At 40.0% G+C, this 24,706-nt stretch overlaps 1 protein-coding gene across 5 annotated transcripts in view; it reads left to right on the forward strand.

The window, feature by feature from the left end:
- FARS2 (phenylalanyl-tRNA synthetase 2, mitochondrial) overlaps positions 1-24,706 on the forward strand; it is a 526,339-nt gene that overhangs the window by 187,196 nt on the left and 314,437 nt on the right. For all 5 annotated transcript variants that reach the window (XM_044258345.1, XM_044258328.1, XM_044258336.1 and 2 more), the window contains one exon: positions 11,437-11,568. In XM_044258345.1, coding sequence (XP_044114280.1) covers positions 11,437-11,568 — 132 coding nt within the window. The remainder of the gene's footprint in view (positions 1-11,436; positions 11,569-24,706) is intronic.

Consider the following 24,706-nt stretch of genomic DNA (forward strand, 5'->3'; position numbering starts at 1 on the left):
TTTCTAGTACTTCTGTTGTCTGTGTCATTTGTTGATGAATTATTATTTATTTTTCTCTATATTGTTTTGTTCTTCTTTGCATGATAATGTTCTGTGGAATGCCAGGGAGTATTAATTTTACCTTGTAATGCTATGTATATTTATATTCCTCATAATATTCCTGAGGTTTGTTCTGGGATTACTTAGAAATACCTTAATCCTTTGGCCCTTCTTTATAAATCTTGTTAGACAGGACAGTGTAGGGTTTCAGTCCACAACCAATGTAAGACCTGTTTTAATACTATAACTGATAACCCATTGATTATTAGGTTTTCTGCTTGGCTTTTAGGAACTGGCAGTATTCTTGGTCCTTGTGAGCTCCCAGAATTATTCCTTCTAATCTTTTTGTGTTTTTTGTTCTCTGGCCTTGGGTAGGTTCAAGCACTGACAATATTCTGTTGAGTACTAAAGGAGTATTTTCTTTTTGCAGATCTTCAGGGTTCTCTGTCTATATAGTCCTCTTCTCTCCTTCACTCTGTCCTACAAATCCTTGTTAACCCTGACTTGTCCACACTCCCAGCTCCTGTCTCTTCAGCTTGGGAAAAGTTCTGGGTTTTCTGTGTTCTCTTTTGGGGCAATGTTAGGGCTCACCTCTCAGGGATCAGTTCCTTTGGTTACTTGATGTCCAGTGTCTCGTGTGGCATTTTTTGTTTTATTTTTTCACATGGAAGAATAAAACTGGTTCATTATTCCATGTTGTCTGGACATGGAAGTCTTTCTTTTTCATTTGACACTGAGACTACTCCTTTTTTTAGATGTAGATTTTCCTCGACTTATGGGGTTACGTCCTGATAAACCTATTGTAAGGTAAAAATATCCCAAATAGAATATGCATTTAATATACCTATCCTGTCAAACATCAGAGCTTAGCCTAGCCTACCGTAAATGTTCTCAGAACACTTACGTTAGCCTACAGTGGGCAAAATCATCTAGCGCAAAACTTATCTGATTAAAAAAAAAAGTCTGAGTGTCTCATGTAATTTGTTGAATGCTGCACACTGAAAAGGAAAAGACAGGATGGTTGTATGCATATAGAATCGTTGGAAGTGTATCAGTTTATCCTTGCAATCTCATGGCTGACTGGAAGTGGCATTTTGCTGCAGTGCATGAGCCTGGGAAAAGATCAAAATTCAAAATTGGAAGTACAGGTTCTACTGAATGCATATCACTTTCACTCCATTGTAAAGTTGAAAAATCATAAGTAGAAGACCGTAAAATAAGAAAAGAAAGAAATACACCTTTTCTTATTTTTCTTACACCTCTCATCACTTACTCTTTTTGTCTTTTTTTGGCTTCTTTTTTGATGATGCTTAATGTTTCTAACAGGAATTCTTTGAAGCTGGCGGCTGACGTTTTCCTTCTCCAAGCAGAATTTGATAGGGAGATTGCTAAAATCTTAACGTTTTGATGTTTTAGATCAGGTTTACAAAAAGATTGCCTTATGATTTTTTTTAGGACAACTGAGTGAATTGTGTTTTATCTCTTATGATATTGAAGCATACTTATTTTAAATGTCAGGTTGTCTTTTTTTTTTTTTTTTAATTTTTTGAAGATTTATTTATTTATTTCAGGGTGAGGAAAGGGGCAGAGAGAATTCTAAGCAAACTCCCTGTTGAGCACAGAGCCCTCCATGGGCTCAGTCTCAGGACCCTGAGATCATGAAGCTTGAGCCAAAACCGAGCGCCAGATGCTCAACCAAGTGAGCCACCCCGGCACCCCTAAAATATCAGGTTGTTTTAGAAAATTAATCTCATCTGGAGTGAATTCATGTTTGATAGTTGGTTGTGTTGGCTGGCTTACTTAGCATTAGACTTATTCATGTACTTTAGAATTTTGGTTTGCAGGTACCTATTCATAGTGGAGGATTTTTGTGTTTTTCTTCATTTCTCTGTTTTCCTCCCTCTTGTCCTCTCCTGCTTTGCTATTTCTCCCTTACGTGGCTTTGCAGTTGGTTTCCATGTAGCTCACTAGGCCTAAAATCCAGAATGGACTTAGAAAGATCTGTCAGTTGTGCTAACTAGCTCTGATTTAGGGGATGACCGATCCAACACCTATGGCTTGGATCTCTGAGCCTACAGCTCTTCAGACCTCCTGCCCCAGGCTGTATTTGGTGAGTTTTTGTTGCTCTTGTTTTACGAGCATGGAACTTATTCCAGTCCAGCACCTGACTCTAAGCTTTTAGCCTCCTTCTGATCCCAAGCTAGTAGTACGTTATCCTTCTGAAGGGAGGCTCCTGGCTCCTTTTCCTGAGTGTGGACCCTGAGCCCCGCAGCACTGTGCTTTCTCCCCTCTCATGGTTTTGCATTTCTGCTTTGCTTCTAGGCTCTGGAAGTATTTCTCTTACCTTTGAACGAAGATTGTACCTTTTTGGTTTTTTCCTTTTTATCATCCCTGTTGTAATGTGTTGGAAAAACAAGGTGTCTGCTGGTGTCATCTTGGTCTTTTGAGGGCCACTTTGTGTGGAAAGCCAAGTTAGTGTAGTTTTCATTGTGAGCCGCGGTGGAGGGCAGCATAGGGCTTTACTGTCTGACACCTGGTTATGAATTCTGATTGTGGCATTTACTGTGTAAACTTAGATACGTAAGTTGTTGTGACCACCATTCCTTCTTCTGTGAAATGAGAATAGTGGAAGTTACTGAACAGTGTTTATGCCAGCCTTATACCAGTGTAAGGATTAGAGATGACACGCAAAGGATTTAGCACAGCATCACAGGAAATGAAGAGCAAATGCTGATTACCTTAGGAATGCAGTTTAGAAATGCTTATTTATTTCATATTTTTATAAAAAAAGGTGAAAGATTATTAGATTATTGCCTGACTTTCAGTGACATTCAATTAAAAGTCACCCATTTGGTGTTTAGTTTCTTCACGTACTTTTCCTTACTCAATTGTCACCCAAATTCTGTGAGTTAAGTATTCTTATTTTAAGCAATGTGGAGGCAGTGAGGGTAAGGAACTTGCTTGGCTAAAACGGTGGAGCTGGGATTTAATCCTAGACCTAGGCTCTCTCTTTCCATACATTATGACCCACATACCCTTGTCTCTTTGATCAGATTTGTGGAGGGTAGAGTGTAAGCCTTCTGTCTAGAAGGTTTGTCTTTGTACCATCCTTTGAGAATGGTTGGTGAGAAATGTTGAGGACCAAAGGGCCTGTGGCTTTGGCTCACCCTAAGCCAGATTGCTGTAAGCTGTCCCCTCTGCTCCCTGCATAGCCAGAAAACAGTCACTTATCCTTGTGACTGTGCCTCTGACTCCATGCCCACGTTTGGAAGGAGGGGTCATTAAATTGTGCTGTGCTCCATTTTTCAACCCATTGTGAAGTCTAGAGATGATAATATCATTTTCAGATCTAAGCCCTAATCAAAAGAATGCCTCTGTCCCTTGTTCAGGGCAAGAGCCTGAAACAACATTTCAGCACACCTGTCTTTCCACCAAGTGGAAGACTGTGATGATGATAATAGCCGTGTGATCAGTTACACTCTCACTGTTGGTGATAGAGAATTCTGGGTTTTTCTTTTTTATTATTACTTTGGGAATGTCTTAGCAGAGGGAGTCATTGTGGCTGAAATAGTGCTGATAGCTTCTGCTGTGTGCTGTGGAGGTCCCACACCAGAGAAGTTTATTGCCTTCTTTTTCTCTCCGAGAGGCAAAAGGTAATGTTTACTATTAGCTGTGTAGTGGGACTGATTTTATTCCACTTAGCAGTCTGCAGTCCTGGACTTCAAGGGTATGTGGCTCTGTGGACACACAGGATATCATGGTGTGCTAAAGAGTCACTGTTGGCGTTGCCAGGTTTCTGAGGCCCTGCGTGGGGAATTTGCTGTAAGTTGTGAATGACTTCAGGCTGCTTGGGGGGTGGGCTTTGCGAATGGAATCAACATTCATATTCCCACATGGCTGCCTCGAGCCATGTGGTTACTCAGTCCAGAGGATACTCTTGTTTGTTGGGGGAGAGACAGGAGACGCAACCAGACACAAGGGTGAGGAACTCCGCAGGAACCTGGGAATCTTGTCCATGGTGCTCAGCTGCATGGGAACTGCACAGGGAGGTCAACCTGGGTGGTCTTATCTCAGCACCCAGCAGATACCCTGAATGTTCAGGTTGAGCTCAGGTTTGACTTGAGGACTTGAGCTCGGGTTTGACTCTTTTCCTAACTAGTTACTAGTTGTGTGTCCTTGGCCCTCTTGAAGAATATTGAGTTGATGGGAGTGCAAAATGGTACAGCCCCCACAGAGGACAATATTAGAACTATAAAGGCATTTCCTCTTTGGCCAGCAGGGTAGTTTGTTGCGGCAGTGTTATTCCAAGCAGTACGATGGGTATAATTCAACTATAAAGGTCTTCTTACATAAATGTGGCAGAGCCACTTGCTGGAACACTGTGCAGGAGAAAGGAAAGGAAAGGAATGAGGAGGTACGTGCTGTGTGTGTTCAGGTGGAGAGGGCTCTAGAAAGTATCATTAAATGAAAAAAAGCCTGGTGTAGAACAGTGTGCAAGAATGCTGTCTTATATAAGAAAGGAGGAAAAATAAGATGTCCATGTTCATATTTGCTTATATCTATCTGGTGATAAGAAGTTCAGGTCTAAGGGGAGGGTCCAAGAGGAGGCGGTAGGACAGGGACAGGGATGCAGTGAAACTTTAACTGATGCCTATTTTTCCCCAGTTTTATTGAGATATAACTGATATACAATGTTGTAATAGTGTAAGGGACACAAAATAATGACTTTGTGTGTGTATATATTGTGAAATGATCACCACAATAAATACATGGTCACAAAAGTTTTGTTCCCTGTGAGGTAACTGTGGCTCTATTATATAGTAAAATGTATCCTCTCACAGTATTTTGATTTTGAACCCTGTGAACATATTACCTATTAAATTTTTTTTAGAGAAGGAGGTGGGGGAGAGGCAGAGGGAGCGGGAGAAAGAAAAGCCTAGGCAGGTGCCACCCCCAGCTCGGAGCCTGACATGGTACTCAATCCCACGACTCTGAGATTGTGACCTGAGCTGAAATCAAGAGTTGGATGCTTCACTGCCTGGGCCACCCAGGTGCCCCAAAGTAATTTTTTTTAAAGAAAGCTGTTAGAATAGAGAGATGTTGAGAAATCTGAAAAATAAAAGTGCCTGTATGCTGCTTGCTCTATTTTCAGTTTAATTAAACAGAGGCAGAAAAGATGGAATTGTCAAGTAACTTTGACAGTGGTGGCCAGGTAATTTCCCTAGTGAGACTGTAGTCATCTAGGATGATCTCATTTCTAAGAATTTATTTCTAGCCTTTCATCCTCATTCTCCCCACCTTGCTTTCCTTCCTTGGATGGGAAGGAAGCTGAATGCTGTGCCAAAAGCGTCAGGGGCAGCCCTGGTTAGCAGCGTGCGACGTTCTGTTTCTTAGCTACCAATCAATGAAAAACCTGCTGAAAAATTAATGCCCCATAGCTCTTATTAATTGCATATTTGTATAGTCAGTTTAAAAAATTATCTGCTTCAGTGGAGGGAAGCATTGATAGGATATATAGAATCATGGGTACATGTTCTAGTTTGGGCCATCAACCTTTTAAAATCCAGATTGTCACACTTCTGGTTGGTGGGTCTGATAGCAGAGTCTCATATTTAAATATAAGGGGTATGGGAAACATAGGGAGACTCCCTCAGTGAGCCAATAAGTCAGGATAGTGAACTGTATTATATGAGATCTATGATGAAGGTGGGTTGGGGGTGGGAAGGAATGACACCTGTTTAATGCTTACGGTACGTCAGGGTGGTTAAGCACTGCAACATTGAAAAGGAGACAGGGGTTGGTGGGAGGAGACTCCCACACATCCCCTTTCCCTGTGTCCCTGCAATGATTTTTCCAGGGATCCAGCAGTTACGAGGCTGATATGCAAAGCAGGTGAAATGCAGTGCTGCCTTTCCGGTGCCCCTGGTTCCCTGTGGCTGGCCAGGTCATAAAAATTATGCTACCTCACCAGAGTGGAGAGAATTAGACTTCTAGCTACCCCTCTCCTGTTTGAGCTCACAGTGCTACGCTGCAGGAATTTTCACTAATCATATCTGAGGTCCCAATTGACTTTGTGCTTTCGTCATTCTTTTTTTTTTTTTTTTAAGATTTTATTTATTTGACAGAGAGATATAGTGAGAGAGGGAACACAAACAGGGGGAGTGGGTGAGGGAGAAGCAGGCTTCCCACCGAGCAGGGAGCACCATGACGGGTTTGATCCCAGGACCCTGGGATCATGACCTGAGCCGAAGGCAGATGCTTAACCGACTGAGCCCAGGCACCCAGTGCTCTCTCTTCATTCCTACATAAAGTTAGCATCCTCATTTAGGAGAGAAAGCACAATGAGTGTCCACATTGCCAAAGAGGATCTCTGCCTTTGAGAAAACCTGCACTCCTCTCGTAGATTCTTTATCAAGACCCTGGTGAGATAGCCGGCATGATACATTATGGAGAGAAGAGGTAGTCTCAGAGAGGTTAGTTAACCTGCCCACTGCTTCACAGGAAGAAGGTAGAAATCTGAGACTCAGATCAGGTTTGGTTTATTCTCAGGTGTTCTTTCTTCTACTTGGTTTTCAGCTAAAAGTGAAGGTGTATAATTTTTGGCAGGTGCTATAGTCTCGCAGAGTTCTAAAGTAATTTTTTAAAAGCTATGAGTTTCATTTATAAATATGGTTTAGTAAATCATTAAGTCCAAACCAACCAACTAGGGAAACAAAAAAACAAAATAAAAAACTTTGGCATTATTTTCCATTAGGTATATAACACCTGTGCATTTAATTTCCTTCTGTCATCCCAATAAGAGATTGGGTTAATGCATGATGAATCCATATGATTTGGACACGCTTTCAAAAAAGTTTCCTCTAGTAATATGTAACACAAAGTACATAGTCTTTAGTGGATTTTTTTTGCTGACTCCTGATGCATGGCATGTGAATTAAGTCATACTAAGTTTTTAGCTGGCTATTCAGTATCACATCTTTTAATACAAGCTGTATGTCAAGATGCTTTTTCAACCCAATATATTATTAATTCTTACTATAGTTTTGAGGTTATGGGGAGAAAACAAGAAAAAAGTGTAACATAAAAATATTCAGTAAGGGGCACCTGGTGGTTCCTTTGGTTAAGTGGCTGTTTTCGGTTCATGTCATGATGCCAGCATCCCGGGATCAAGTCCCGCATCAGGCTCCCTGCTCAGCCAAGTGTCTGCTTCTCCCTCTGCCTGCCACTTCCCCTGCTCATGCGATCGTTTTTTCTCTCTCTCTCTCTGACAAATAAATAAATAAAATATTTTGAAAAAAAGTATTCAATAAATGATTCCACTGCTAGTGATTGAAAAAAAAATTAATGTGTCAATGTGACTGGAATTTAAATTGTTAGAAAATATAAAAATTATGGTGTTTTGGCAAAAACTACACATTAACTAATAGGATTTACTTTCAAATAAGGACCATGTGTGTTTGAAATAGAGCTACTGGCTTCCCCAAAACTGGCGTTTCCCCAAAACTTGGCTCTTGCCTGTTGTTGTGGAGGAAGCAGAATTTAAGGGCTGAAGTCTTTAGAGAAGTGGAACAAAGATGATAAATGGTGTATGGATTTGGCATTCTTTGCGAGGTCATATAGATTTAAAAAGGAGACTTTTAACAAAGGATCCACAGAGGTGAAGAGGATTAAAGATGTTCTAACCGCATTGGATGTAACTTTTGCTAATCTGTTCTCTTAGATTCGGTGATATTATTGTGAATGGGTTCTGTTCCACAAGGGAGTGATACTAATCATCTTCATGTACTCTGAAGAACTTTGGTTAACTTCCTGCCTTTCCACACTGCGGGTGGAGTTGCAGTGTGGGGCAATTACTTTCCTTGCTCCAGACAGATGCCTAAGGCCAGGACCTGAGCAAGAAGAAACCCAGGGCATGGGTGACTAAGGTCTGAAACCAAAAAAGAGCAAGGGTTGATGCAACCAGGACACGGACATTTGATCCTAAGAATTTATGTAACATTAAAAACACTTTAATCCAAAGTATCATTTTTCCTACTTCTAGAAGTGGCCAAAACCCTTCAGTGAAAGAATGTTCCCAGAGAAGAGGCGAGATCTTCCATCCCTTTCCAGTTCATTCCTCATGCTCTGTTGACACCGTGAGCACCAGCAGTGCAGACGTGTGTGGAGAGAGTCCTGTCTGTGCAGGTTTCACTTCCCATAGACTTTATGCAGTAGGGATTTAGTTTGAGCTTAATACAAATTGAGAATACAATTACTTTAATCAACACTTGTGATTATTTTCAGGGCTTAGTAATATCTGAAATAATCTTTCTCTCTGACTAGGCAGGGGACTTAAGGTTTTACAGGTGTGAGATATAAAGCAATATAAACTAAATTCTATGTGGGGCGCCTGGGTGGTTCAACCAGTTAAGCATCTGTCTTGGGCTCAGGTCCTGATCCCAGTGGTGGGATCAGTCTCCCTGCACAGTGGGGAGTCTGCTTCTCCCTCTCCTCCCCACCTGTGCTCTCTCTTACTGTCTCTATCATTATCTCTGTCTCTCCCTCTCATATAAATAAATCTTTAAAAAAAAACCAAAACCTAAATTCTGTGCATTTAACTTGTCCAAAGGAGTAAAATAAGGATATGCAAGGAAAATTAATTTGTGTAGACCTCACCTAACTCTGTTCCAGGTGATGTTTAATTATGTAAGGAGAGAATCATACTGTTAACCCTGAGCATTCATCCTGCTTTTGGTAGAATTTGATCCAAGCCATGTAAACAAAATAGGCTTTTCTAAAATTGTTTTCACTAGGTGATTTGTGCTTATCTGCCAGCAGTTACAAAAAAGAGTGATAAAAATGGTTTCTCTGCTAGTCCGTCGGTACTCAGTTATAGATCCCAGTGCTTCACACATTTCTGTTGTCCAGCAGGACTGCCCCTGCAGCTTTTTAATAAAACTGTGCTGGTGGTGGGGGTGCGCCTGGGTGGCTCAGTGGGTTAAGCCTCTGCCTTCGGCTCAGGTCATGATCTCGGGGTCTTGGGATCGAGGCCCATGTTGGGCTCTCTGCTCAAGGGGTAGCCTGTTTTCCCGCACTCTCTGCCTGCCTTTCTGCCTACTTGTGATCTCTCTCTCAAATGAATAAATAAAATCTTAAAAAAAAAAAAAACAAACCCAACTATGGCAGGGGACTGTTGGTCTCAGAGATGGACCAACACACAGGTGTACTGATGCCTTTTTCTCAGAACTTAGCGGTGAATAAGCACCTGCTTTGCACACAGTGGCTTCTGTACAGAAAAGTCAGAGCCACTCAGGGGACCTGAAGACATTTCTCCAGTGGCCTGCAACAGGACCAGCTTTTCTCCCCCCATTAGAAAAACTGTTGATGAAATCGATCCAGTAATAAGAAGGAAGGAGTTAGGGGCGCCTAGGTGACTCAGTCCATTAAGGATCCACCTTTGGCTCAAGTCATGATCTCAGGGTTCTGAAACTGAGCACCATGTGGGGCTCCCTATATAGTGGGTAGCCTGCGTTTCCCTCTTTCTTTGCCCAGTCCTCCCCCTCTCCTACCCTACCCACCCCTGACACCCAGCTCATGCTCTTTCTTGAGCACAAGCACTCTCTCTTAAATAAATGAAATGTTAAAAAAAAAAAAAAAGAAACTATCGATGTGTGAATCATGGGTGAATCTTAAAATGATTCTGCTGAGTGAAGGAAGCCATACCCCTCCCCCACAAAAATACATGCTGTATGATTGCATTGTTATAAAATTCTAGGAAATGCAAACTCCTTTTGTAGGGACAGAAAGGAGATCTTCAGTTGCCTAGGGATGGTGAGGAGAAGAGGTAGGGCAACAGGCAGGTTGGTAGGGTTACGAAAGGGCACTAGGAAACTTTTGGGGTTGATGCATATGTTCATTATATTGATCATAGTGAGAGTTTCATGGATGTATACATGTCAGCGTTTGTCAAATTTTGCACTGTTTTATGTCCAGTGTAACATTTGTTTCAGCATATGTGTGGCAAGAGGGGGAGGTATGGTATTACTTGTTACGGACAGCAGGTAGGTAAGAAAATAAAGGCAACTCAAATGTTCTTAGAACAATGAAACAAAAATCTACCTTGTCCTTTGTCATCTGGGGCATAGGGAAGGCCCCCATGTTTCATAATTCTATTCCCATGTGCTCTTTGATTCTTGAAATACCTCCTTTTGATGGGCAGGGAATTATATTTTAGTGGCCAAGAGCGTGAGTTTTGGAGTCCGGCAAACTTGAGTTTGGCCAGGTCACCAGCTGTGTGCCTTTGGGCAGGACACTTGACCTATCTAATTGTCTTTTTCCTTACCTATGAAGTGGGCTGACAGAGGCATAGTAAGTCCTCAGTAAATGGAAGCAATTCTTGTTATTATTTTTTTCATTTCACATTCTGATTCCCACAAGGTTTAAAATACAGATAGTCTTGGGTGAGAAAAGACAGTATTTTCAATTCATAGGAGGTCATGTAACCATGGAGAAATGGAAATCAGGAGTGTTGCTTAAAGAAGAGGAGAAAGATCATTCCACGAAGTGAAGGGAGCATGGTCAGGAGACAGTAGTTGATTTGTCAGCTGCCTACTTTTCTGTGTTCCTCATGGTGGGCATCTTGCTACCACGTGACCTTCTCATCTGTTTTCTGTTGTTAGTGACTTCTGCTCTTTGCAGGCTTTAACTTTTTAATTCACTAGTCTTTTTAGTCTTTTTTAACTTTTTAATTCACTAGTCTTTCCCTTTGTCAATTAATATCATTGTTTATGAGTGCCATGTTCAAGATTGCTTATTGAGAAATTTATTCTAGCATTTACTTGTTCACTTGTTTAGAGGTGTGAATATTTGTCATTCCTCCATAGAAAAAATTTTGACTTTTTAGATGTCTTGCTTACACTTAGCTGATTTTTGTATTAGTTCTTATAAACTTTATTAAAAAAATACATATATATACTTATGGAAGTGAAAGTTGATTAGTGTATCCTAAACTGGTCATATTGTTGATAAGTAAGTTTGCAGCATACATAGTAAAGCTCCTTTTTCTTTAACTCTGAAAAGATATCATTATCACTTAAAGAACTAGCAGAATCACCTGCTTTCCCATGATCTTGACCTAATTTTTTCCCTCTGCCAGGTGTTTGCAGGGATTTGACAAGTGATTGATTTGGTTTTAGAGGGTCCTGGAGCTGCACAGAGTGTTTTTCATATTGAAAAAGACATGCCCAGTTTTTCACAAGTTTTAAGATTTATTGCCTCCCCCTAACGTGTTGCAAATGAGTTTGTTTGCTATTTATTTTACTCAGTGTCGTAATTGTCATTAGCCGAAGGGCAAGCTTGATCATAAGGAAGGATGGACTGCCTTTTAACACTATCTGTTTTTATTTGGCACCTTTGCAGGACTGGACATTAGATGGGTAGACTGCTACTTCCCTTTTACTCATCCTTCCTTTGAGATGGAGATCAACTTCCATGGAGAGTGGCTAGAAGTCCTTGGCTGTGGGGTGATGGAACAGCAACTGGTAAATTCAGGTAGAAAAGAATCCAACGTTTTATTTATAGGCTCTCTTAAAAAAGACTTTCTTCTCCTTTAACTTACTTTGCATACTCATTTTCATATGCATTTACATACCCCTGTGGGGATTGCCTCACCATCTTTCTCTCCTCCTGTTGCCCTCCAGACTTATCCCTGACACTTAACTCTGGAAGAACTTAATTTCTCACATCTAATTTCACAAAGATTTCTTGTTTTTGCAGAGCTTCCTCGTTACCATTTAAGTGCTGGGCTTGCACTTCCTAATTTCAAATTTGTTGATATGTTGCTTTGCAATTACCCGTAGACATTCAACACACATCAGAGGAGTGCAGTTTGTCAACTATTTAAGAACAAGGCCAATGTATAATCCTTTTTTGTTCTTATTTCATTGATAATAGTGCCCCAGATTCAAGATATTTCCGAAACCATAACAGACTGCAATATCAAAATACTCAGACCTGTAAAGTTGTGTTGTTTGCTGCCCTGGTGTTGGCAGTGCTACCTGTCGGAGGTTAAGTGGGAAAATGAGGCTCATTAAATCCTACCTGTATCTGCAGGCACTTGAGAAAGATCTTTACCGCTCTTCTCTGCAGGACCATTGCATAATAAAAATGAGTATTTCTCAACTTAATTTCAGGCTATCTTTTTTTTTTTTTTTTTTTAATCACTATCTGAATGTGATTAAAGATTATTTTTTCAGAGTATCAGTCCTCCATGGGAAGTCAGTTGGGACTGGGCATTTGAGCAGGAGCTCACTGCATAAGCAGTAAGGGGAGGGAAGCTTATGTGGACTGCACTGTGTCCCTCCTCACTTCCCACAGTAGGACATTTGCTCTCTGGCTTTGGAGGGCAGTGGCTCTGATCACAGGGCCTCGTGCAGCTGAATGCAGAAGCACAGGCCTTCTGGATGACTAAGAAATGTGAAGAGACCATGGGTAAGGTCATGGGGTTGGAGATTAAGGATGGACGGAGACAGAAGAGATGGGGTGGCCGGGAAGTACAAGATTTGTGAGACCGGAGGCCTGGTTTTCCCTTCTGGCTTATAGGTAACCTCTGTCTGCAGGGGCCTGGACTCAGCTCACAGAGGCCTTTCCATTCTGCCAAGGAAGCCTGGCGGAAGGCGTAGCACAGTGCCAGATGCTTCTTGGATGGTTTTCACTTATTTGAAGATCTGACCTAGACAAGAGGGATAGAGAGGTCGCATTATCAGGGGCTGTGAATAGAAGTTGTGAGGCTTGGACCTGGGTGTCTGTCTTAAGTTTTCTGTCATTTGACCACTGTCAAATGTGTCTTTGGGCAAGTTGCTTATTAGCCCCTGTGAGTCTTCGTTTTCTCATAGTTAAATGGGCACAATGATACCTCCCTCAGAGTTTCATTATGAGGATTAATTGAGGTGATATGTGTAACATGCCTATTACCACAGGGTCTGGCACATGGTAAACCTTGACTAAAATTAATTGCTGATGTTTTAATTTTTTTCCCTCAGTGGTTAGAGCCATTTATCAACAGAGAATTCCCCCTAAAAAAGGAAATATTTAACCAGAGACTGTTCGCCTATCACAGAACTGATTTTTAACTAATTGGGACTCGATTACCTCTTTGATCTTCGTCATCTTAGTATCCATGATTCTAGTTTGAGAGATTTTAGAAGGAAAAAGAAAATTAAGAATAGTAAAAGACAACAGGACAATCAGAGAGTAGGTGTGTAATACACATCTTAGTAGGAAACACAAAATATTGGAAGCAAACATGTAAGATTTAATCTCTTCCTGAGTAGGACCTAGTTGCGAATACTACTGTGGTGTTTTTGTTTGTTTTGTTTCTTAGAAGATTTCGAGGAACCCAGGTTTCCTCCCAGAAGTGTGTGTTGTCAGGGGCCAGAACTGGGCTGGTCTGGGGACGGTACATGTCAGTCGTCACTGGGAATCGTGCTTCCTTCTGTCTTTTCCAGTATCCTTGATGGGTTTTTATGAGGTTTATTCATACAGTAATTGGCCGAATACATTTATCTGAAACAGGTTTCCAAGTCATTACTGCACATTAATGAGACCGCTGTTCTACAAATAGATCAGCCATGTCAAGTACACTTGAAGGAAATGACAAAGTGAAAGGAAAAAAAAAAATAAACAAAACCAAACCAGGACATCTGAGATGCAAATATTTTTGAGAGGTTCACACTCCTGGTAGAATGTGCTTTAAGTTGGTGGGAAATTGTACAGATAAAATTGAATTTAAGTATCTTGCGAGAGAGAGAGACAAGAAAAGGAAGAGACGATTTTGTAAAAGAAATTCTGTGTGGGCTTTGCTATTTGAACTTGAAGTTATTGTGACAGAGTTCTGCTCTGTGTTCTCAGACTTGGATGTGTTTTGACATCTGGAGTTAAAATATTTTAAACTCTGTGCCTGGCAGTCACTAAACCACAGGCATTATTTGTAAGAACAGCTAATTTTCTGTTTTCTGAATTCCTGTGGCTTTGAGAAAGGCAGACTGTGCACACCTCATCCCTCTAATTCCATTTTGCTATTCCTCCCATCTCTGCTCTGACATTTTGTTCCTTCCCAACGACCCCCCCCCCGCCCCGCCCCCGCCTGGTCAAATAGAACTTCCATGGGCGCCTGGTGGCTCAGTGGGTTATGCTCTCAGGATCTTGAGTTCAAGCCCTCTGCTGGGCATGGAGCCTACTTTAAAAGAAAAAAAAAATGGCCTTCCAAGAAACACCAAAATGGATGTTTTTTGATCTCCTTCTTTAGAGGTCTCATAGAGGTGCAGGTAAATGTGGAAGGAACTGGAAACCAGAGAAGTCCCGATGGGACGGTGATCTAACTGCCACACTTGAGCCCTTCCTGTAGGCCAGCGCCTCACTGAAGGCTTCACAGGCTTTCTTCTGTTTAGCCTTGAGAACAAGGCTCTGACGTAGATGCTGGCATTATCTATCCCCCTTTACAGAACCTGAGAAATGTGCCATGCTGTGCTACCCAGATGGTAAACTGCGTGATTTTTGAAGTGGCTAGAAATCCATTCCAAGCAAACGATTGTGTCCAACATAGAATGAAGAAATGAAACCAAATGAAACAAATGACAGCAAACCGAGCTCTCCTTGTTCTGTTTTATTCGTGACACCTATAGAAGGGCCTGGCCATCATGTATGTTATCTCCTGTGATAGAAGGCATTTAATTGAAAGAGTGAAATTAGATCGCTAATATGAACAGTCAGCCAAAACACTTTATTACACATTTAAGTTGACTATGGCATTGATGTAGCTTTTTTGTATTTTGTTTTTCCTGGAATAAGATAAAGCTCTTCCACATGGCTTATAGAATTGTACTTTATTTCTTCTTCTTTAATTTATGGTGTCTTCACCCTTACCTTCAGACTTCTTAGATTTAGTAATTGTGATATGGGTGGTGACTCTTGCCATGATGATTTGATTCGTTTTTCCTTGAGGAGATGTTTTGAGGGCAGCACTGAGTCACGTCCCCGAACACTACACCCTTATTTCCTGTTGGGCTGACTCAGGCTGCTAATGCCTTTTCAGGTAATATATGGAGCACAGACGTCTAAAAACATTGCCAGGGGTGACTGTAGGCTGTGATCGTGCCAGAAAGGAATTTACCATTTATTCGGCCCTGTGAAACGTAGAAGATTGCGCATAGGCCAGGGGATAGAAAAAGCTCTGTGGTGGGAAATAACTTTCAAAAACCGGAATCTCTTTCCTTACCCTTTGTTCAAATTTAAAAGTGAGCTCTTTGGGGGATAACTTTGTAAATATGTACATGAACAGTTTCCAGTTTTAACAGTTGCCCTTTGTTGCTGTTGTTTGTTTGCCGGTCACATTTTTCTTGAACTCCTTCTAAGGCTGTAGTAAAGCAAAATAAGCATTGTCTCTCCTTTGGGAATAGCACAGCATGCAAAGACATATAGATAAGTGATTACAATACCATGTGGTAAGTATTTGTATCAGAAGTACAGCAGGCAGCCTGGCGAGAATGGAGAGGTTGGAGAAGATTTTGCCCACGCCTTGTTCTGGTTGCTACATTCAGGATGGAATGCTGGAAATATGGGTATTTGAAATGCATGTCCCGAATAAGTTAGGCACCTGTATGCAAGGAGTTGTGTACTTGATGTACTTCGCTTGGATGTCCGGGTGGCATATCTAATGCTTCTTTTCCTACGAGAGTGAAAATCTATTTCCGGTCTCTTACTCTCATGGGTAGCCAATCTGCAGCCTCTACACACACCCGTGACATTCAGTGTAGTAATCTAAGCTGGTGAGCTTTTATTTTTGATTTACTGTATTTATTTATTTAAGCTGGTGAGCTTTTAGATGGCATCAGCCAAGATGTCTGTCTATACCAGGCATATTATTATATACAAGCAGACTTGCCATTCATCTGCTCAGCATCTTTTGCGTGTAAGACACTGTGCTAGCCAAAGAGGAAGGCACGAAAACCGTAAGATGTGACATCTACGTGTAAAATGTTGAGTGTAGTAGGGAAGATGAGACTATATAATTAGAGCATGGTAACCTAAGTGCCATTCGTGAGATGCAGCTCTGGTTGTAAAGCGGGAATTCTGTCCATCAGTGACATCAGTGGAGGTATCAGAGAGGACGTGGTATTTGAACTGGGCCTTAAACAGTGGTTCTCACTATGTGCCTGGTAATGACCTGGAGGGTCTACTTAAAATGTCTGTTTGCATCAGGTTCTGTAGGTCTGGAATGAGGACTGAGATGGGCATTTCAAACAAATACCCTAGCTAATTCTTGTGAATGATCAGACCTTGCTTTGAAAACCCTGTCTTTAAGTTGAGTATTTTCTCCAATTTGGGGGGTTACAATTGAAGTATAATGAACTACTGTGTTTAAACTGTACAGTTTGATCCATTTTTTACATATGTATACACCCATGAAACCCTCACCACTATCAGGATAGTAAACATTTTCATCACCAACCAGTTGCCTTGTGCCTTTTTGGTGATCTATCCTTCCTTCTACCCTATTGCTGGGCAACCACTGATCTACCTCTGTCATTATAGATTAGTTTGTATATTTCAGAGTTTTATATAAGTGAAGTCATACTGTATAGTATTCTTTATATTTTGTTCCTTTCCCTGAGCATAATGATTCTGAGGTTAATCCATGTAGTTGTGTGTGTTGACCGACGCTGTACGCCTCATTCATTCCTTTTTGTTGTGTTGTTTGACTGTATGGATATGTCCCAATTTGATTATCCTTTCACTTGTTGATGGACATTAAGTTGTTCCCACTTTTGGCTCTTACAAATAAAGCTGCTATGAATATTTATATAAAAGTCTTGGTGTGCCTATATTTTTCCATTTCCTTTGAGAAGAAACTTAGGAACAGAATGTTGTATAAATGTCAAATAGATCAATGTAATTGAATAGTGTTCAGCTCTTTTATGTTTACTGATTTTTTTTTTGCTTTATTTATTTATTTATTTATTTTTTTGGTCTTCATGGTCTATCAATTTCCCAGAAAAGAATGTTAACATTTTCTACTATGATTATGGACTTGTCTGTTTGCTCTTTTATTCTATCAATTTTTCTTCATGTGTTTCGAAGCTGTATCATTAGATGTATATGCTTTTATAACTCTTATGCCTTCTGCATGAATTTCCCCTTTTATCATTATGAAATATCATCTTTATCTTTGGTACTTCTTTTTTTTCTGGAAGTCTGTTTTATTTATGTTCAAAATACGCATTCTAGCCTCATCCTCTGTTGTCAGTTGCCTTCATGTTGTTATAGTACATGTATTATGTCTGCCTACGTTGAACACCTCCCCAGTCAGTGTTAAGACTTTTTGCTTTAAAAAGTCATATGCGTTTTAAAAGCACAAGAGACTATAGCTTTCTGTTCTATTTACCTATAGCTGTTTGCAATTTCTCTTACTCTTCCTTCATTCCTAAGGATGCATGTTTCCTTTTGGTATTTTTCCCATTGGTATAGAAAACTTCCCTTCGCATGTCTTATAGAACATGTGTGTTGGTAATGAATTTCTTAGTGCTCCTTTATCTGAGAAGGTCTTTATTTATCCTTTTATTGAAAACAGAATTCTAGATTGACAGACCTCTTCCTCAACAGTGGAAAGATGTTGTTCCATCGTCTTCTGCCTCTGCTGCTTCTGTAGAGAAACACAGAATCTTTTCAGTCAGTGTTCACCTGTATATAATGTATTGTCTTTCTTTAACTACTTTCAGGATTTTTTTTTTGATCTTTGGTTTTCAGCAGCTTGATTTTGATGCATCTAGGTGTGGTTTCCTTGGCTTTTATGTGTTTTCAGTTTCATTGAGCCTGAATCTATGCATTTATGTTTTTCACCTGTTTTGGGAAGTTTCTGGTCATTATTTCTTCAGATCACTTTTCTGTCTCAATGTCTTCTTCCTCCGCTTCTAGAACTCAAATTATACCTATGTTAGATCTTTTGATTTTGTCCCAGAAGATCCCAAGACTCTGCTCACTTTTTCTATTTTTTGCAGTTTTTCACTAGATAATTTCTGTTGATCCATGGTCATGGTCCTGTATCACTTCCACCCAGATGCCTTGGTCATCAAAATATATTTTTAAATTTCAGATTACTATTACTAGTATTTAGTTTTAAAATTTTTGTTTTTTAACTTTATTTATTGGTTCCTATTTCTCTGCTGATTTTCCTATATTTTCATTCCTATCAGTTTTGTTTTTCTTTACCTCATGGAACATAGTTACAATAATTACTTTAAAATATCTGTCTGATAGGGCGCATGGGTGGCTCAGTGGGTTAAAGCCTCTGCCTTCGGCTCAGGTCATGATCCCAAGGTCCTGGGATCGAGCCCCACATCAGGCTCTCTGCCCAGCAGGGAGCCTGCTTCCTCCTCTCTCTCTCTTTGCCTGCCTCTCTGCCTACTTGTGATCTGTCTGTCAAAATAAATAAATAAAATCTTTAAAAAAATTATCTGTCTGATAGTTTCAGCATCTGGGTCACATCAAGAATGAATTCTCTTTAGAATTGATCACATTTTCTTGGCTCTTGGTCAGATAACTCTGTTATGCTGGACCTTGTAAATGGTCAATTGTGTGTACTCTGTCCTTTTTTAATCCTGTGATAACTATTGATATTTTGTTCTAGTAGAAGGTCACCTGGTGAGGTTTAGGCCTTAGTTCTGACTTGCTTCCTATGGGCAGTGATTTGGGTCTCAGTGTAAGTCTTAGCTCTGCTGATCTGTGTCCTTCCTGCGCATGTGTGCCTCGGGGGTTGGTCTGCAGCTTGTGTGAATGGTTCATATCTTAGGTCAGTTTTCTTAGCCTTTGCTGTGCTGGCTTCAGTCTGTGCTGTGCCTGTGTAGCTTAGGGGTAAGGCTGATACTTGTGTAGGTAGAATTAGGGCATCCGCTTCTGGGCTTTCTCCACTCCAGCTCACAGAAGCCTTTCCCTGCATACAGGACAGGTTGCTCTTTGAGTCTCAGCTGCCCGTGATGTTGTGCAGCTCTAGCTGGGGCCCACCTTTGGGGCAAAAACATGGGAGAAACAAACAAACATGAAATTTGTCCTATGTAGGTTGTTTTTCCAAGTTTTTACTTTAAATCAAAATTTGTCTATTTACTTTTCATAGTGCTCTTTTAGTTTATTTGTGTGTGTGTGTGTGTGTGTGTGTGTGTGTACTTGTCTAGGAATTTAAGTTGTAGTGAGAGTGAGTCATAGAGGGCTCATACCCCCACAGTGGGACCAAACTCTAGGTTGGACTGTGAAGACACCCCAGGTACAAGGGTGATTGCATGACAGAACCATGTGGTGCTGGACAACTGTGGCTGAGTTGGTTCCACTTATATATTTAATCCTTCAACTTTATTTATTTTTTAAAAAGATTTTATTTATATACTTGAGAGAGTACTAGCGCGTGCCTGTGAGAGTGTATGCATGTGTGTGTGCATCAGCATGGGGAGGGGCAGAGGGAGAGGGAAAGGGAAGGAATCTCAGGCCAACTCTGCACTGAGCATGAAGCCCCATGTGGGGCTCGATCTCACAACCCTGAGATGATGACCTGAACTGAAACGAAGAGTCAGTCACTTAACTGACTGAGCCATGCAGATGCCCCTAATCCGTCAACTTTATTCATCAAAATTAAGCATAGCGAATTTTTAAAGTAAAACTAAACTGAGATCATCTAAGGTCTGGAAAACTCTACCCCTTCCCTTCCTCCCTCTCTCCCTCCCTTTTCTTTCTCTGTCCCTCCCTTCCTTTCCTTCATCCTCCTACCTTGCCTCCCTTCTTTTAAGTCAGCTTTGGCCCTGTTAGTGCCCTTTTGGAAAAGCAAACAAATACGTATTAGCCCCATGTGCATGTGTTGCCTTGTAGTTCCTTCTAGTGACATATTTTCAAGCTGTCAGAATAGAGATGTCTGTACAAATATTTACTTAGCCTTTGTCCTTTTTCCCTTTTCAAGATGTATAAGATGGTGAGATCATTTTTCCTGACATAAAAGCAGTCTGTAATCATTGAAAAAATTAAGAAAATCAAATATAAAAAAGAAAATGAAAGCAATTCCGTTGTTACCCAGGCAAAACTTCAAAAATTTGCATATATATAATTATTAACTATACTCATATGTATTCATCATATGTATTTTAGAAAAATAGAACCATCTTTTGAATTTTTTTTTGTATTGTGCTTTTTCACAACAAGTTTGACATGAGTGTTTTTTCATATTGCCATATATCTACCTACATCATCATTGTGAATGGTTGCATGGCTATTGTGAGTAAGTCTTTTGGGCATTTATGTATTGATAGATTGTTGACCATAAACTGTCTTTATATGCATGTCCTTGCATATTGCCCTAGTGTTTCTCTGGGATAAGTCTGTAGAGCAGGAATTACTGTTTTTTTTTTTTCCCCCTCCGAGGTTTATGATGTGTATTGCCAGATACACACTGGACAAAAAGCACCTGCATTATTTGAGAGTACCTCTGCTCCCACACCCCTAACACCACTGTACACTACCATTATCTTTACTTTTTGCACATAAGAGGGGAAAATGTTGTGCTGGTGTTGTTTAAATTTCCTTTTCTCTGGTTACGAGAGTGGTAGAGTATGTTCCAGAAGTTATGGGCTCAGTCTGTTTTCTAACAGCACTTGAAAGGATGCTAGGGCATATACTGCATCCTTTTTATTCTCCTATCTCAAACTATACCTTTATTCACATCATTGTGTTCCTAACACAGACCCTTTCTATTTTGCTGAGAACACCTAAGCCACCTTAAGCAAACTCTCAGTTTCTCCTCTTTGCCAGGGTAGGGCGGCATTGGCTCTGGGTTCTGTGCTCACAGTCCCTTAGAATCCCACTCCATCACTTGTCCTCTTTTCCTGCTCCATCTTTTCTCTTCTAGTCATTCATTTTTTAAAACGTGTTTGTTTAAATAATTTATGGAGATGAAACTCACATGGCACCAGATTAATATTTTAAAGTGAACAATTCAGTGACATTTAGTACATATACAGTGTTGTCCAGTCACTAGCTCTGACTCATTCTCTGGGATTTCCATTACTCCACTCCTCTTACCTGCTAAGCAGTTTTTCCCCCCTTCCCTCCCCCAAGCCCCTGACAACCATGATCATTGTTCTGTATCTGGACTTATTTATTATGATTCCATATAAGTGGAGTCCTACAATATGTGACCTTCTGTGTCTAACTTCTTTTACTTAGCACAGTGTCTTGGAGATACCTCCACAGTGTACCAGATATCAGTACAGCAGCCCTTTTAATGGGTGAATATTTCCATTGGATCCATCAACCACCATTTTTTTATGCATTCATCTGTGGATGGGCATTTGGGCTCTTTCCCTATTTTGGCTCTTGTGTATAATGCTGCTGTGAACACGCATATACATGTATTTGAGTCATTGTTTTTAGCTTATTTGGGTATGTAACTAGGAGTGGAATTGCTAAGTCATATGATAATTCTACATTTAACTTGTTGAGGAAGTACCAAATTGTTTCCCATCGTGGCTAAGCCATTCTACAGTCCCACTAGCAATATATGAGGATACTGTTTTTCTACTTCCTTGCCATTGCTTGTAATTTTCTGTTTGCTAGTGGTGTTTTGTTTTATATCCATCGTAGTAGGTAGAAGTACCTCATTGTGATCTTAATTTTTATTTTCCTAATGACCAATAATGTTAAACATCTTTTCATATACTGTTTGTGTATCTTCTTTAGAAAAGTGTCTATGTAAGTTCTTTGCTCACTTTAAAGATTGGATTTTGTGCTGAGTTGTGAGAGGTCTTTATATATTCTGGATACTAATTTTTTTAAATGTGTGATTTGTAAAGATTTTCTCCAATTCTGTAGGTTGTCTTTTTGTTTCTTGATAATATCCTTTGAAGCCCCAAATTTTTAGAGTTTAATGAAGTCAGATTTATCTGTTCTTTTTCTTTTGCACCTGCTTTTGATATCATAACTAAGACTCTGTTGTCAAATCTAAGGTCAAGAAGATTTACCCTTGTGTTTTCTTCTAAGAGTTTTGTGGTTTGGGCTTTTCTATTTAGGCCATTGATCCATTTTGTGTTAATTTTTGTCTGCAATGTGAGGTAGAGGTCCAACTTTATTCTTTTGCATGTGGACATCCAGTTGGTCCGGCACCATTTGTTGAAGAAACTTTTCTTTCCTTGTGGAAAGCTCTTAGAAGCTCTGTCAAAAATCATTTGAGGGGTACCTGGGTGGCTCAGTCACTCAGCCTCTGCCTTGGCTCAGGTCATGGTCCTAGGGTCCTGGGATCGAACCCCGCATCAGGCTGCCTCCTCAGCGAGAAACCTGCTTCCATCTCTCCCACTACGCAGCTTGTATTCCATCTCTCACTGACTCTCTGTCAAATAAATAAATTTAAAAAAATCCTTTGACCATCGATGTGTTGGTTTATTTCTGAACTCTCAGTTCCATTCTGTTGTTCTGTGTTTCTGTCCTCATCCCAGTACCATAGTGTTTTGAGTCCTGTAGCTTTGTGGTAAGTTTTAGAATTGGAAAGTGTAAGTCTTCCAACTTAGTTCTTCCTCTATTCATTCTTTACTCTTTACTGTGAACATTCTGAAGTCTACTTTTTAAAAAATGTTACTTTTTTTCTTAAGATTTTTTTCATTAACATATTCTATCCTTATACTTTGCTCATTTCTTTGTCTATATCTCTCTGTCTGTATTCCAGTCCTTTATTTTATCTTTCAGTCCACTGTCTACTGCCTCGCTTTAGAAATAGAGGACATTATGCAGTTGAAAACCCCCTCCATGTATCCCTCTTAGTATCCCTCTCCTTCCCTCCCTCTTATGAGCAATCACTGTTTTGAATTTCATGTTATTACCTTGATTTTCATTATAGATTTATTATGTACATTGTAAAAAACAGGTTAACTTTCACTGGTTTTTATTATTTACAAATGGAATCATGCCATCCTCCTATGATTTTACTTTTCCATGTAGCATTGTGATGTTCATCTGTGTTGCCATATGTAGTTTTAGTTCAGTCATTTTTTTCGCTACTTAAATTCTGTTGGATGAACATGCTATAGTTTCATCATCTATTTAATGGATATCCAATTATTTCCTTTTTTTTCTTACTATCACATGCTATGGCTGAACATTCTTGTACATCTTATGTGTTAAGACATAAGAATTTCGCTAAGTATTTTATTTAGTAGTGGATTTACTAAGTTAGTACTTATGACCATCTTTAGCTTTATTGGACATTACAAGATCGTTTCTCAGAGCAGTTGGGCCAATTTATATTGCCTTGGGACTTTGTGTGAAAGTTTTTGTTGCTGTCTGTCCTCTTCAACACTTGACCTCATTATATTATTTTATTGGCCTGGTGGGTTCAGAATAATATCTCATTATCATTTTGTTTGCACTTACGTGATTACTCTAAGGTTGAACACATTTTTATGTATTTATTTGACATTTAAAGTTTTTCTTTCATTTCAGGATGGGGCTCATTTTTCTGTTTGTCTTTTTTTTTTAATTGGTAGGAATTCTTTATTTTGAATGCTAATCATTTGTTATTTAATGTATTAACAATTATATTCTCTAGGTGGTTTTTCTTTCTTTTTTATTTTTAAGTTGCTCCTTCATAAGTGGAGTATATGTATTTCTTACTTGAATAACTTTAGGTTTCTTTATATAACATGTTTCTCCAAAAAAGTCACTTCATCAGGGAATGTGAGTGGGTGTAAGTTGACAGGTTCTATAAAGATAACCCTTCTGCTTGTCATGCTTGATTCTGGTGGTTTAAGTCTCTGATGTTCTTGCTATATCACCCGTATTTTCAGCATGAGGATTCTAAATATTTAATAACTTCCAAAGATCTGCCTTCTCTCTCCTAATGTTCTGTCAGATTTGGTCCCACCCCCTGTGACAGTTCCTCTGGCTGGGAAGGTATGCTCTAGGATGCACTCGTTTGACTAGGGAATGTAGCTTGGAGCTTGCCTGGGGACTCCAGTAACACTCTTTGTACAGAATTTGACTTGTTTCCTGGTATATTTTTTAGTTCTCTCTAGCCCTGCTTAGAATCCATGTCACCCCCTTAAACAGTTATGTTATTGTAATGAAAATAAAGGTTTTGGTAATTTGACTGAAGCTGTGGCATGTGTACATTTCTGATGTTCTTGTAGTTGTGGTAACACATACTCCATACTGTTTGTGGCCTTATTTCCTTTTCTTTCTTTCTCTCTCTCTCTCTCATTTTTATTGTTTAGAGAGGGAAGGAGAGAGAAAATCCTAAGCAGGCTTTACACTCAGCATGGAGCCCGACATGGGGCTGGATCCCCCACTACCCTAAGATGATGACCTGAGCCAAAATCAAGAAATGCCTAACCAACTGAGCCACCCAGGCACCCCATTTTGTTGTTTTTGTTTTTGTTTGGGGGGCATAATTTCTATATGTAGGAGACTTCTGGATAGCTGAGAATCTGCCTTGTGCAGTATTTTCAGTGTGTAAGGGCTTCTGTATTTGGAGATATAAAGCAACTGTCATTTAATTTACCCAGCCCTTCTCCCATCAATGTGAACTTAATTTTTCCATTTTCAGCTATTTTTCTTTATTCTGTTGTCTCTCCCATTCCTGAAACAGTAACCTCCATAGCACAATTCAACC

The sequence above is a fragment of the Neovison vison genome, chromosome 1, assembly GCF_020171115.1.
Source record: "Neovison vison isolate M4711 chromosome 1, ASM_NN_V1, whole genome shotgun sequence".
Lineage (NCBI taxonomy): Eukaryota > Metazoa > Chordata > Mammalia > Carnivora > Mustelidae > Neogale > Neogale vison.